At 32.1% G+C, this 15,841-nt stretch overlaps 1 protein-coding gene and 1 long non-coding RNA gene across 2 annotated transcripts in view; one reads left to right on the top strand and one right to left on the bottom strand.

Annotated features, from left to right (window-relative positions):
- Positions 1 to 15,841, top strand: part of stol (voltage-dependent calcium channel subunit stolid) — a 286,854-nt gene that overhangs the window by 42,631 nt on the left and 228,382 nt on the right. The window contains exon 2 of the mRNA XM_075295293.1: positions 7,520 to 7,601. Coding sequence (XP_075151408.1) covers positions 7,520 to 7,601 — 82 coding nt within the window. The remainder of the gene's footprint in view (positions 1 to 7,519; positions 7,602 to 15,841) is intronic.
- Positions 8,778 to 9,613, bottom strand: LOC142223005 (uncharacterized). The gene is made up of 3 exons (XR_012718480.1): positions 9,192 to 9,613; positions 8,950 to 9,109; positions 8,778 to 8,880 (listed from the first exon to the last, which is right to left on the bottom strand). It is a non-coding gene; the product is annotated as an uncharacterized LOC142223005 (long non-coding RNA).

Genomic DNA, 15,841 nt, shown 5'->3' with positions numbered 1-15,841 from the left:
TATTGGATACTGTCGAAACATTAATATGTTTGTTTTATGTGAACATATTATATGTTTGGAAGCATTTTGAGCCCAAAAATATTATATGCTTGGAAGAATTTTTCCCAAAGACAAAGGGAATGAGCACATCCCTAACATACTCGTAATTTGCACTTCCACGAAATAAAGGGTGATTTGTTAAGAGCTTGATAACTTTTTTTAAAAAAAAAACGCATAAAATTTGCAAAATCTCATCGGTTCTTTATTTGAAACGTTAGATTGGTCCATGACATTTACTTTTTGAAGATAATTTCATTTAAATGTTGACCGCGGCTGCGTCTTAGGTGGTCCATTCGGAAAGTCCAATTTTGGGCAACTTTTTCGAGCATTTCGGCCGGAATAGCCCGAATTTCTTCGGAAATGTTGTCTTCCAAAGCTGGAATAGTTGCTGGCTTATTTCTGTAGACTTTAGACTTGACGTAGCCCCACAAAAAATAGTCTAAAGGCGTCAAATCGCATGATCTTGGTGGCCATTTCTTGAGATGAATTGTTCTCCGAAGTTTTCCCTCAAAATGGCCATAGAATCGCGAGCTGTGTGGCATGTAGCGCCATCTTGTTGAAACCACATGTCAACCAAGTTCAGTTCTTCCATTTTTGGCAACAAAAAGTTTGTTAGCATCGAACGATAGCGATCGCCATTCACCGTAACGTTGCGTCCAACAGCATCTTTGAAAAAATACGGTCCAATGATTCCACCAGCGTACAAACCACACCAAACAGTGCATTTTTCGGGATGCATGGGCAGTTCTTGAACGGCTTCTGGTTGCTCTTCACTCCAAATGCGGCAATTTTGCTTATTTACGTAGCCATTCAACCAGAAATGAGCCTCATCGCTGAACAAAATTTGTCGATAAAAAAGCGGATTTCTGCCAACTTTTCTAGGGCCCATTCACTGAAAATTCGACGTTGTGGCAGATCGTAAGTCTATTCATGATGAAATGTCAAAGCATACTGAGCATCTTTCTCTTTGACACCATGTCTGAAATCCCACGTGATCTGTCAAATACTAATGCATGAAAATCCTAACCTCAAAAGAATCACCCTTTATTTTAGTTCTTGGCACCTTTTTCTGTAATACAAATAATGTTGAACAAATTATTCACTTTTGTAAATTTTTTTTAAATTTTACCTTTCGCCTGCACGGAGAATCGAACCGAGGACCATACAGTTTGTAAGCCAACACACTATCCACTGGGCAACGTAGCTGTTATAGTCACCACAGTATAGATCTGGCTGGGAGAGATAACTCAATTTTGGGCTCTTTATGCTAACTCCTTATGGAGAAAACATTTGAGAATTTTCCTTTTACAAATTGAATCATTTTTTCTCCCACTGTACATCATCTTTTCATATACCTTAATCTTATTTTTTATTTCGTTTTGTTACACATTTAGGAGAAAGAACTCCCTAGCTACGCCAATGTCTATACCACTAATACATAAATTTCACTCGGGGAATCTTAAACTCAATTTTGCGCAATTGCATTAAAATTGCTTAGCTTTAAATATTCACATATTATTTACTAACATTGTGCTTCGTTCCAAAACATTAGCTGATTTAAAACTTAAGTCTAGAGATTTTGTAATTTAAAATTTAAGTCTAGAGATTTTGTAATAGTTTTAAAAATTTGTCAGTTCAGATTTAAATGTACGTTTATAAGAATATAAACTTTTACAATTTTGAAGAATTTGGGATGGTATAAACAATTTTGGTGTACAAAGTGGTGAAGGGTATACCTCTAGAGTTACTCACAATTCCATACTATTTGTAAATAAATCATACACAGAAAAAAAAACAGTAAACTGTTTTATAGCAAGAATGGACTACCTCATACGAAAATTGAACTAAATTATACTCCACATTTTGAGATTTCCACAAAGCGTTGTTAAAACCAGGAAATTTTACTACCCTGATGTACTTTTTAACTACAATCCACGAAATTACACCCTCCCGCTTCGGTGTCACTTGACTATTCATGCATAGAAAAGTTTTAGGATTATTACACCTGCCCCAAAAGATCATCGACTGATTGATCTTAATGCGACTATGACAGAGCATCTATAAAAATAAGGAACCGAAACTATAGTATACCCAAAAGTCATAAATCGACTCACAGCTCAGGGCCAACAATTCCATGGAATCATCATCAAATTTGTAGCTTTGTTGATATACTTTTGCCATATCGTCGAAATTTATTTACTCTGTCACTTGAAGTGATGATTGTCATGGGAGATAAATAGAAGTATGGGTCATGGAGGTAAGTAGGAGGGGCAATAGAGATTACGTTGTCTATATTTCGATGGACGCTGGTCAGTGATGTGGCAATGGTTGAAATTACAGCTAAGGTGAAATGCCCAACACAAGGTGTTATTTGGGTTGTTTAGAGATGCCTAGGGGTTTGTATGTGTGTGAATATTTCTTCGGTCTATTCTCGAAATGGCACAAAATTAAAATGACCCGTGTCAGTATTACACATTTTCCACATGAGCGGCAGTAAAGACAACAATCAAAGCACAAAATTAAACTCAACAGCGTCAACATCCAGCATTCAACCATTCATTTATCCTCTTCAGGTGCTTTGCACCTCTGTGTGCCTATAGGAGTAGAGCTTCCAGTTTACTCACCCCTACCTCTCTCTCTCTCACTATCTGATTCTTTCTACGTTGCCAAGGCAAAGACAAATAAAGCGAGACTACTTTTGTTGTTGCCCCACATATTCACCAGGTAAATTAGAGGCAGCAAACAGTCTAAAACATTTCCAAAGCTAATGCCGCTACAAATTAAATGTGCCCACCTATCACTCCTCACAACTGCTTCATGGTGTATTGTCCTTCTCTACCTTTTTTTGGTGAAAGTGTCCCATTTTTGTAATGTTTGTACTTTGTTCTTGGGTGAATTTTTGTATCGGTGGATTTGGTTGTAGTTAAAGCCAACGAACGACCAGAGCATACCAGCGATGGAAATAAGGATATCAGGTGATGTATAAAGCTCTTGAGTACACAGAGTGAACGAAACATCAATGGGCCCGAATGTATGTGAGGTTTTCCATATTGTGTGATATAAATCCATAACTTTGAAGGCAGTACAAAATGAGAACAAAAGTGGGTTTGATGTGAATACCATGAGGTTAAGCTATAGTTATCAGATTTTTGCAAGAACTTCATACTTGGAAGAACTCTAAGAGTAGAATAACCGGGAAAACGTTTATTCGGTTCTTTTAAGGTGTAACTTATAAAGTAATCCAAAGGATCCGAAAAAGAATTACTTCCGTCCCATGACAAGTCTATATAAAATTCATTGTGATGATGGATTTGCACTACTTCCAGATCCAAAACCGAAACCGGTTAACCGGATAATGAAAACAAATGCATTTTCCGTTAATCGCGAAAAACGTGTTTGGCAATCCGTTTCCTATATTTCAATGAAATTTCTATCTATTTTGTCATATATTTCTTCTGAAAGTCGAACTTTTTGTAGAGTGGTACTGAATATGACAAACAACTGACTACTTACACTGCAAAAAGTATTGACCTAATATGGAAGATTATGCAACTTAAATTTTAGGACTCCAAATTTACGCAATGCTAAGGACTAAATTCTTTAAATCAATGAAATTTTAATTAAAAGAAAGTTTATAATCCTTGCTTGAAAATTTTTTTTCATTAAATTTAGGACACAAATCTTGAAATTTTGCGTCTCTCTGCTGAATTTGTAGATCTTTGAAATAAACCAAATTTTCCTTAAGAAATCGTCTTTAACTCATCTGACATATTGAATTTTTAAATTTAAGATAAAAACGCTTCAAATATAGGCTAAGACTTATTTTAAGGATTTGCCTCTTTGGTTCAATTTTTTTAGCATTAAGAAAGCTGCTTTTACTTTGAAGTACCTGGCATAATTTGGATTTTGAAATTGGAATTTGTTTGTACATAAATACCTTTATTAATATATTGCAAAAAGAAAATAAAAACTCGATGACTGAGATCTGTGTCCAATTTTAATTTATTTGATCGTAGATTTAAAGCCAGGGAGGTCCGTAAAAATGTCTTTATTTTAAAGAAGCCGCATCTTTGGCTCGGAATCAATACCAAAATCCTTAAGGGAAGGTCAAAATCTTTGGATCCAAGTAAACTTTTTTTTGAGGGTACAACACGTTTTCACTAAGCAGCACAAAACAATCTTTTTCCCTTTTCATATGATGATTTCGCATTATTCGAAAAAGCTAAAGAGTTAAATTGAGTATCTTGCACCAAAAAAAAAAAAAAAATTACTCTAGGACGAAATTCGGCTTTGGTTTCAGAACAAATAAACCTGAATTTATTAGAAAGGATATGACCATTGTCACAAACGTTTTTTATTGGCTTCTGAGGAAAAACTATCGAGTCAAAAAAATCAGTTCGTCTAAAATTTCGTTCCTCAGAAAAGAAAAATGTTATAAAGGGTGATTCTTTTGAGGTTAGGATTTTCATGCATTAGTATTTGACAGATCACGTGGGATTTCAGACATGGTGTCAAAGAGAAAGATGCTCAGTATGCTTTGACATTTCATCATGAATAGACTTACGATCTGCCACAACGTCGAATTTTCAGTGAATGGGCCCTAGAAAAGTTGGCAGAAAATCCGCTTTTTTATCGACAAATTTTGTTCAGCGATGAGGCTCATTTCTGGTTGAATGGCTACGTAAATAAGCAAAATTGCCGCATTTGGAGTGAAGAGCAACCAGAAGCCGTTCAAGAACTGCCCATGCATCCCGAAAAATGCACTGTTTGGTGTGGTTTGTACGCTGGTGGAATCATTGGACCGTATTTTTTCAAAGATGCTGTTGGACGCAACGTTACGGTGAATGGCGATCGCTATCGTTCGATGCTAACAAACTTTTTGTTGCCAAAAATGGAAGAACTGAACTTGGTTGACATGTGGTTTCAACAAGATGGCGCTACATGCCACACAGCTCGCGATTCTATGGCCATTTTGAGGGAAAACTTCGGAGAACAATTCATCTCAAGAAATGGCCACCAAGATCATGCGATTTGACGCCTTTAGACTATTTTTTGTGGGGCTACGTCAAGTCTAAAGTCTACAGAAATAAGCCAGCAACTATTCCAGCTTTGACAACAACATTTCCGAAGAAATTCGGGCTATTCCGGCCGAAATGCTCGAAAAAGTTGCCCAAAATTGGACTTTCCGAATGGACCACCTAAGACGCAGCCGCGGTCAACATTTAAATGAAATTATCTTCAAAAAGTAAATGTCATGGACCAATCTAACGTTTCAAATAAAGAACCGATGAGATTTTGCAAATTTTATGCGTTTTTTTTTTTTTTTAAAAAGTTATCAAGCTCTTAACAAATCACCCTTTATATGCAATGTATACACAAAGCACTGGAGAGGTATAGTCGGACATCTATTATCAGTAAAGGCGTAATTTCAGTTTCGCAGGAAATGGAAATATTTGTAGAGGAAGCACCTTAACAGCAATTAATTTTTCGATTACAATGAATAAAAATATTGTTTTTTTAGAATAAAATGGATGTGTAAAATTCATTTTCACAAATTTTTATTGTTTTGGTTTTAACAGATCAACCGGTTTTGAGCAAAACAAAAAACCGAAACCCGGTTTTTAAAAAAGTTGGCATTTTCGGATAAACCGAAAACCGACATTTGAAAAAATCCGGTTATTGGGACACCCTAACTGTATGTAATGCAAAGATTCTCTGTTTACTTTGTATTATATGTATTACTCGGTTTTAACGAATAAATACTTCGGTTTCATTTGATATTTGGTAAAATGGAGTATTTATACTTTATTCTTTGGTATGCGAAGTATCAGGTACATCAGTACAGATTTATATATTGCTCTCACGTCATCCATAGCATCCATATTGTGTGGCCATATTTGCCTAATTTAAAAAAATCTTTTTTATTTTGATAAAAAAGCAACATATATCTTGGGATATTCCAAAGGATGGACATACGGTAATTCATGACTGATATTTCTTCCTGATATTTATACCATCGCAGTTTTATAATATGACTATACTATGAGGGCAGTTCGGCAACTTCTTAGCCTAGCACAAAAAGCGCGGTATAAACAGAAAAAAGTTAAATGTTTTGGAAACATCCATCTCTGTTATGAACACATGTTAAATTGTGTTTCGATCTGACAACTCCTTCATATAGAAACAGGTGTTCCAAAAAAGACGCATCCGCAATTTTTTTAAAATGGAAAAATTAGAAATACGTGCTGTCATTAAATTTGTACACAAAAAAGATTTATCGGGACAAGAAATTATGGTGAATGTGTTAAGTGAAAGTGCTGCTTCATATGCAACAGTAAAAAAATGGGTTGCTGAATTTAAACGTGGTCGTACAAGCATTGAAGATGAACCACGTAGTGGACGTCCAAAAACAGCAGCAACAACAGAAATTGTAGCCAAAGTGCATGATATGGTATTAATTGATCGACGAATAAAAGTGCGTGAAATTGCTAATATCATGGGCATCTCAAATGATCGAGTCCATTTAATTTTGCATGAAGAACTACAGATGAAAAAGCTTTCTGCAAGGTGGGTGCCGCATTTGTTAACAGACGATCAAAAACGCATAAGAATGAACATTTCTCAAGCTTGTTTGGATCGTTTTAAGCGAAATAAAATGGATTTTAAGCGTCGTTTCATAACTGTTGATGAGACATGGATCCACCACTATACTCCAGAGACAAAAGAACAATCCAAACAATGGACTAAAGCTGGAGGAAGTGCCCCAAAGAAGGCAAAAACAATTCAATCGGCTGGTAAGGTTACGGCAACGGTTTTTTGGGCATTTAAAGGAATTTTATTGATTGACTATCTGCAAAAGGGTAAAACAATAAATTCAGAGTACTATTGCAACCTTTTGGATCAATTAAATTACAAATTCGAGAAAAACGTCCTGGCTTACAACACAAACAAAATTTTTTTCATCAAGACAACGCACCAGCGCACAAAAGTGTTTTAACAATGGCTAAAATCAACGAATTAAAGTACGAGTTGCTTGACCACCCACCTTATTCTCCTGATTTAGCTCCCAGTGACTTTTACTTGTTCCCAAATCTAAAAAATCTTTGCTGGCAAGCGTTTTACCTCAAATGAAGATGCAATTACAGTTGTAAACCACTATTTTGAAGACCTTGAGGAAAACTATTTTAATCAAGGGATATAATTGCTAGAAAAGCATTGAACTAGGTGTATTGAAGCTTCAGGAGATTGAAAAATAAAAATATTTTTGAAAAACGAACTATTTTCATTGATAGGCTAAGAAGTTTCCAAACCGCCCTCGTAGGTTTAATATTTAACAATTTATACTTATATTCTAAGATAAATTATTACAATAAATAAATTTTATCAAAAGTATTAATGCTATACAAACGTCTTACATTTTTTGTCAAAACTGACATTGAAACTAGTAATTATTATTAATTTTGTTATTTTCTCTTTGCAGAGTCCGAAATTGGGCATTGAAATTTGGCGTCGATTTGTGGGAATTTGGAAGACAATTCACAAAAATGAATGAAATCAAGAGCGTAAGTACAACTTTAATAATATTACATTGTATATCCAACCAAACCACAATGAAGTTAGTTTGTTGCAAATCTGTCATATTCAGATATGCTCACAACAAAGTTTGGTGATGGGATCTTTAAAATAATTAGAAGGGGAGATCTTTAAATTGATTTTTTTATGTCAAATAACAAAAAGTAAATGAATATATTTCTCTCATGGAAATTGGAATTGTATTAATGTTCCGACTATCTCATATAAAAACCACTTAAAAAGTTAGCAAAACAACACATTTTTTATGAGCAATAATTACCTGTAAGAAAAAAAAAAATATGACATAAAAATTGTATTTTGTAGAGTTTCTATAATGAAGCAAGTGCATTATGTAGGATTAGATTGAAAAGAGGCGTCGCAACTTCTTTGCATTATGTCAACAATCGAATTTTATACCCTCCATCATAGGATGGGGGTATACTAACTTTGTCATTCCGTTTGTAATAGTTCGAAATATTGGAAATTAGGACTAACTTTAGAAGAATATTTTAAAAATAATACTATATCTTGCCATAGGCTACCCAGCTAGCATTTTTGTCGTTTTTTAAGCACTTTCGAGTCTTTTTCGAGTCTACTTGGCGATTAAAAAGGCAGAATATGAGCTCATTTTATGAACATAAAAGACTCTTTTGTCGGGAGAAAAACGTGACTACCCGCGACTCTTCTTTATAAATCATTTATGAGTCTTCTTCTATAATATTTTAGAGTCTTTTTCGACTAATTTTTTAGTAGCATTAAAGTCTTTTTTGAATCGTTTTTTGATCAGTTTTAGTCTTAATATACCTCATCTGCGATTCTTTTCCGAGTCGTTTTTCAATTATGATTATAATCCCTTACGAGCCTTTAATTGATCACATATTACTCTATTTATGAGTCACTTATGAGTCATTTAATAGTCATATTTCTAATCGCAAATGACTCTTCTAAGTGCATTTTTGAGTCGGTTTTCTGAACCCTTTCCCTTTAATTAATAATACGTGTTTTTTTATTAATATAAATATTTGTATTATAATTATTTTAATTAAAATACTTAGTATTTAATAACAAAATTATAAATAACAATCATTTGTTAATATATCTTTAAATGAAAAAAAAAAACAATTAATTTTAATAAAATTAAATAAAAAAATATATATACTTAATCACTTCTTTTCGTTTTTGTCAAACGATCCTTAGCATGAACAAAATGTTTTTGTAATACGACATTCATTTCCCTGTCTGTCGTTTCGTATTTAAGATGACATATATCTAAAAATATATAAGTGATTTTCTTGTAATAAAATTTAATTATTATTTGTATTATATATATTTACTTACTTTTAATTAAAGTTATTATGAAAGATTTTTCAGCACTGGGCTTAGTGCTAGTCCCCTTCCAGCCATATAATGTAGCCAGTTCATCGGAATATACTTTCCGAACTGAATATCTTAAAAATTGTGCGTGTCCTTCTCCGCCGGTTTTTGCTGTAACCTCTTTCTAAAAAATGTAAACAGTGTTAAGAAAAATTATAAATTATCAATTTTATTTGTTAGTTTGTTTCGTCGTCTTTCATACTTACAATTTGTTTCAGCTTTTCTTCATTTTCCTGTAGCAAATTCTCAAATTCATTTAAATCGTTTTTATTATTAAATGGAAGTTTCTGACAATATTTCTGACAATATTATAGAGATTGCCCCGTTAAAATTGTGATTTAAATATAAAAACACTTGCAATAACTCTGTAAGATCATTATTTGATCACCAAAAGTACTCGAAGATGACTCCTTTAGACGATTTTAAATCGAACACATTTTATGCCCATTAGCGCGAGTCATTTTCGTGCCATTTGTGGTCCCGTAACTGTTTAAGCAGTTTTTGATTACCAAAAGTACTCGAAGATGACTCCTCTAGACGGTTTTTGTTAGATTTTTGTTATTTTTTGTTGTATTTTATAACGAACTCATTTTACGCCCATTAGCGCGAGTCATTTTCGTATCGTATTATAATCACATAACTGACATATCAGTTTTTGATCTCCTAAAGTACTCGAATATGACTCATTTACATGATTTTTGTTAAAACAATCACCCAAATGCTAGCTGGGCCCAGCTAGCATTTTTGTCGTTTTTTAAGCACTTTCGAGTCTTTTTCGAGTCTACTTGGCGATTAAAAAGGCAGAATATGAGCTCATTTTATGAACATAAAAGACTCTTTTGTCGGGAGAAAAACGTGACTACCCGCGACTCTTCTTTATAAATCATTTATGAGTCTTCTTCTATATTATTTTAGAGTCTTTTTCGACTCATTTTTTAGTAGCATTAAAGTCTTTTTTGAATCGTTTTTTGATCAGTTTTAGTCTTAATATACCTCATCTGCGATTCTTTTCCGAGTCGTTTTTCAATTATGATTATAATCCCTTACGAGTCTTTAATTGATCACATATTACTCTATTTATGAGTCACTTATGAGTCATTTAATAGTCATATTTCTAATCGCAAATGACTCTTCTAAGTACATTTTTGAGTCGGTTTTCTGAACCCTTTCCCTTTAATTAATAATACGTGTTTTTTTATTAATATAAATATTTAATATTAATATTTGTATTATAATTATTTTAATTAAAATACTTAGTATTTAATAACAAAATTATAAATAACAATCATTTGTTAATATTTCTTTAAATGAAAAAAAAAAAAAAACAATTAATTTTAATAAAATTAAATAAAAAAATATATATATACTTAATCACTTCTTTTCGTTTTTGTCAAAAAATCCTTAGCATGGACAAAATGTTTTTGTAATACGACATTCATTTCCCTGTCTGTCGTTTCGTATTTAAGATGACATATATCTAAAATTATATAAGTGATTTTCTTGTAATAAAATTTAATTATTATTTGTATTATATATATTTACTTACTTTTAATTAAAGTTATTATGAAAGATTTTTCAGCACTGGGCTTAGTGCTAGTCCCCTTCCAGCCATATAATGTAGCCAGTTCATCGGAATATACTTTCCGAACTGAATATCTTAAAAATTGTGCGTGTCCTTCTCCGCCGGTTTTTGCTGTAACCTCTTTCTAAAAAATGTAAACTGTGTTAAGAAAAATTATAAATTATCAATTTTATTTGTTAGTTTGTTTCGTCGTCTTTCATACTTACAATTTGTTTCAGCTTTTCTTCATTTTCCTGTAGCAAATTCTCAAATTCATTTAAATCGTTCCATTTAATAATAAAATGGAAGTTTCTGACAATATTTCTGACAATATTATAGAGATTGCCCCGTTAAAATTGTGATTTAAATAAAAAAAACACTTGCAATAACTCTGTAAGATCATTATTTGATCACCAAAAGTACTCGAAGATGACTCCTTTAGACGATTTTAAATCGAACACATTTTATGCCCATTAGCGCGAGTCATTTTCGTGCCATTTTTTGGTCCCGTAACTGTTTAAGCAGTTTTTGATTACCAAAAGTACTCGAAGATGACTCCTCTAGACGGTTTTTGTTAGATTTTTGTTATTTTTTGTTGTATTTTATAACGAACTCATTTTACGCCCATTAGCGCGAGTCATTTTCGTATCGTATTATAATCACATAACTGACATAGCAGTTTTTGATCTCCTAAAGTACTCGAATATGACTCATTTACATGATTTTTGTTAAAACAGTCACCCAAATGCTAGCTGGGTACTGTTACCACAATCCAAGTAATTCGATTATGGATGACACACTAATAGAAAAAATTGCTTTCCACAATTGTGAATGGACGGTGACAAAATGAAACGGAAATGTTCACTAAAAATTAAAACGGAATGTTAACGATTTCCTCCACGGGCGTTCACGATTTCATGAACGGCACTCGTTTGTCTTTGGCCATGGAAAATCTTAAAATATTCGTTAGATGTTGTTATGTGAACTCAGCCGGCGGTGCAATGTGCTAAGGCGACTGTTAACGCGTATGGTGCAGAAATCAGGTTCGAGTCACGGTAGCGGAAACCTGTTTTTAATTTTGTTTATAAATTCGTAAGCATACGTTTTCAGATCAAGAACGCTGGTTGTTGTTTTGACAACGCATGGTGTCATTTTAACATTGTCAGCTTGACCAGGTATGTTCTCAGTTTGACAACACGTGTGTGTTTATTCACTTTCATGAACGGGTCGTTTTGAAATTACCACGCTGTTCATGATTTTGTCTATGGGTGCAGTCTTTAGTATAACTTTGTACAGTCAAAAAAGTGAACTCTCTATTTCACTAAAGCCAATTTAACTTTATTTTAGTTCATGGAATTATTATGTTTGGTGGAAGTTTCCTTTACTCTAATAATTTTTTGTGTTCGTTAGTTAAATTAACTAAAGCCGAGGAAAAAAATATACTGAAATGAAACATAAAGCTTAACTAAATTCGTGTCTTCCACAAAATAGTTCAGAATTTCTTTAAATTTGTAAATTTTACCAAAAATGAGTCATGAACTTCGTATGTCACTAAAGACATTCTTGCAATTTTGAACTCCAAGTTTTTCCTTCAAACTACAAAATTTTCTTTAACAAGTGAAAAAACTTAGTTACGTCTAATAAATTTTCTTGAATTTGTCAAAAAATATTTACTTATTTTTATGACATCGGCGTGATGCCAACGTTTGTAATACCTTTTAGTTAAAATTTTCTACAAATATTCAAAATTTTCTAAAATTAACCGAAAGTTTTCTTCCTGGTGGGTTCAATGTTTTTTCAGTGTGGTAGAAAAAACTTTTAATTAAATTGAATCTGAATATTTATCAAATTGAGACATAACAGCAAAGAAAATGTTTGCTGATCGCATTTAGGAGCTTGAAAGTATATTAAAGTGCAAAAATATACCAAAAACTACTTTTGGTTCTTAAATATACTTTAGGGAAAAATTATAACCTAAAAATTTTACAATTTGTTGTTCGTTAAACCTGCTGTTATACAAAAATATAACAGCAGACATCGACTGCTGTTTTTAGCAGATTTTTTTCTTTGAGTGTAAGATGAATAAAATTAATATTGGATACAAATGTCATACATCGAATTTTCATTCTCCTTTTGCGATATATTCATAAATCTATTCACGTATAAACAAATGCCAGTTTAAAAATCCAAATTATAACACATTCTTCAAGGTAAAAAGGGATTTCTTAATTCTTAAAAAACTTTAAATTGAAGATCCAAATCCTTAAAATAAGACTTAGCCTATATTTAATGCTTTTTATCATTAATTTTAGATTCATTTTATCACTTGATTTGAAGATCGTTTCTTTACATTAAACATGTTTTTCTTTACTTTAAATAAAGACCTCTGACAGAGAGATGCACATTTCCAAAATTTGTGTCCCAAATTTTATAGAAAACATTTTTGAAGCAAAAATTATAAACTTTCTTTTAATTCAAAAATCTTTACTTTAAAGGAATTTGTCCTTAATATTGTGTAAATTGCGTGTACTAAATTGTAGGTTGTATAATCTTCCGTATTATATCCAAATTTTTTTCAGTGTATATTAACTACATAAATAATTCTTAATTCGTTGCTTTCATCTTTTTCTACCTGGACCGTCTTCTTTCCCTTTTTGGTTCTTGCAGGTAATTCAAACGAAGTGTCGGAATCACTGCTGAAACCACAAGGAACTAGTCCAACAACACACTGAAAAAAATATTTACGTGATACTAAAGATTACGCAAGGAATTACAAAATATTAAGGATTTACAAAATATTAAGGATAAATTTCTTTAAAATAATGAATTTTTTTAAATAAAGTTTACAATCTTTACTTCAAATTTGTTTTTCATTAAATTTAGGACACAAATTTTGTAAAGTTGTGTGTTTTTGAACTAAACCAAATTTTCCTTAAAGTAAAGAAACACATTTTTGATTTAAAGAAATCGTCCCTAAATTAACTGAAACATTGAATCTTTAGATTTAAGATAAAAACACTTCAAATATAGGCTAATACTTATTTTCAGGATTTCGCGTCTTTGCACTATTGGCCCAATGACCGAAATCTCACGCATAAAATCAATTTTTTAACTTGTGAAAATTAAGCATTTGGTGCTACAAAAAAGTTGATAACACATTACAAGAAATAAATCCAAATTGGTAAAATAATATGGCAACCCGTTTGGCCGTTTCAGTTTGTTATTGAGCAAGGTGCTTTAGAAATTTTGCTAGTAAAAAAAGCTTTTAAAGTTATAAACTTAATTTGAAATGTAAAATTTAAGTCAAGGTATGTACTTTTAGTAAAAATTAACAAAGATTATAAATATTGTTTGGCTATTTAAGAAAAATGTGTGACAAAAAGCATATTTTTTCTTTGCTTAATTTAATGTGTGTCCCATTTTGTCTGGAGCAGAACTTACTAACTTGGAACGGATTGGTAGAGATCTATACTGCGTTAGAAAGGTTGAGATGTTGTCTTTCTTGCAAACATAAATTTGCTTATAAGTGCTAATGAAGGTAACCCATTATAATTATGGTGTTACAATCGAAAAGCAGAAATTATTAAATATTGGATAGAAAACAACTCCCAATGCTGTAATAATAACGCAAAAACAATAAAAGAGGGAAGTATTCCATGACAACTTAAAGAAAAAAGTAAAATAAATTTGCAGGGAAATAAAAAAATGGAAAGAAGTAGCGTTACTTTGTTTAGTTGAAACATCTTGTCAAAACAACGGTAAGGAATGAGAAATTTGGGTAAATCTGCAATATCTACCACAGCATTAATGTATATATAAAATAAAATGTCGTCCGTTACTGTAAGACACCCTAATGTAACTGATTCGTCGGCACAGGTTCCATTAAAAAATTTTGCTAAATTATACAGCTAATATTTAAATATACACCCTCAAAAAATATCGCTTCTATAACATATACCCCAAACACAGTTTGCTTCAAGTAAATATATTTTCAGGATTCTTGCAAACAAAATATTGTTTGTATTGTTCAAACATATTATGTTTCACCTTAGGGCAAACACTGGTAGTAAAAAATTTTAATAAATTTTTCTTTGTGTGGATATATTTTTAAGACGCCACTTGGTTACTTCCATTATTTTCTTGCAGCATACTCTCTAGGTCTCTCTTTCTAAACACATATATGTTTATAGCCTATTTCCAAATTAATATATGTTTGCATCATTTACAAATATTTTATGTCCCAAACATAACATGTTCTAACATATTAACATATATGTCCCAAATATGTTATGCTAGTTTATGAACATTATATGCTTGCACTTAAAAATATTGTGCTAAAAGATTTGAGTTCGAAACATATAAAAAAACATATGAAAAACAGTATAACAGTCCGCGTAGACTTACATATAGCAGAGTGTCAAGGTAGTGACACGTAGAGAAGTAATATGATCACTTCAAACCTGTTTCAAAAACAAAATGTTATTTTTGGACTGGGAATGTCGTTTTTTCTACAAACACATACAAAAAAATTTGAACATTTTTTTAAAGAATATCCCAGCTAGCATTTGGGTGATTGTTTTAACAAAAATCATGTAAATGAGTCATATTCGAGTACTTTAGGAGATCAAAAACTGCTATGTCCGTTATGTGATTATAATACGATACGAAAATGACTCGCGCTAATGGGCGTAAAGTGAGTTCGTTATAAAATACAACAAAAAATAACAAAAATCTAACAAAAACCGTCTAGAGCAGTCATCTTCGAGTACTTTTGGTAATCAAAAACTGCTTAAACGGGACCACAAATGGCACGAAAATGACTCGCGCTAATGGGCATAAAATGTGTTCGATTTAAAATCGTCTAAAGGAGTCATCTTCGAGTACTTTTGGTGATCAAGTAATGATCTTACAGAGTTATCTATAATATTATAGAGATTGCCCCGTTAAAATTGTGATTTAAATAAAAAATATATATATATTGTCAGAAATATTGTCAGAAACTTCCATTTAATAATAAAAACGATTTAAATGAATTTGAGAATTTGCTACAGGAAAATGAAGAAAAGCTGAAACAAATTGTAAGTTTGAAAGGCGACGAAACAAACTAACAAATAAAATTGATAATTTATAATTTTTCTTAACACTGTTTACATTTTTTAGAAAGAGGTTACAGCAAAAACAGGCGGAGAAGGACACGCACAATTTTTAAGATATTCAGTTCGGAAAGTATATTCCGATGAACTGGCTACATTATATGGCTAGAAGGGGACTAGCACTAAGCCCAGTGCTGAAAAA

Source organism: Haematobia irritans, chromosome 2 (assembly GCF_050003625.1).
Source record: "Haematobia irritans isolate KBUSLIRL chromosome 2, ASM5000362v1, whole genome shotgun sequence".
Lineage (NCBI taxonomy): Eukaryota > Metazoa > Arthropoda > Insecta > Diptera > Muscidae > Haematobia > Haematobia irritans.
Note: the sequence above shows the minus strand (reverse complement) of the source record. Positions and strands in the feature narration are given on the sequence as shown.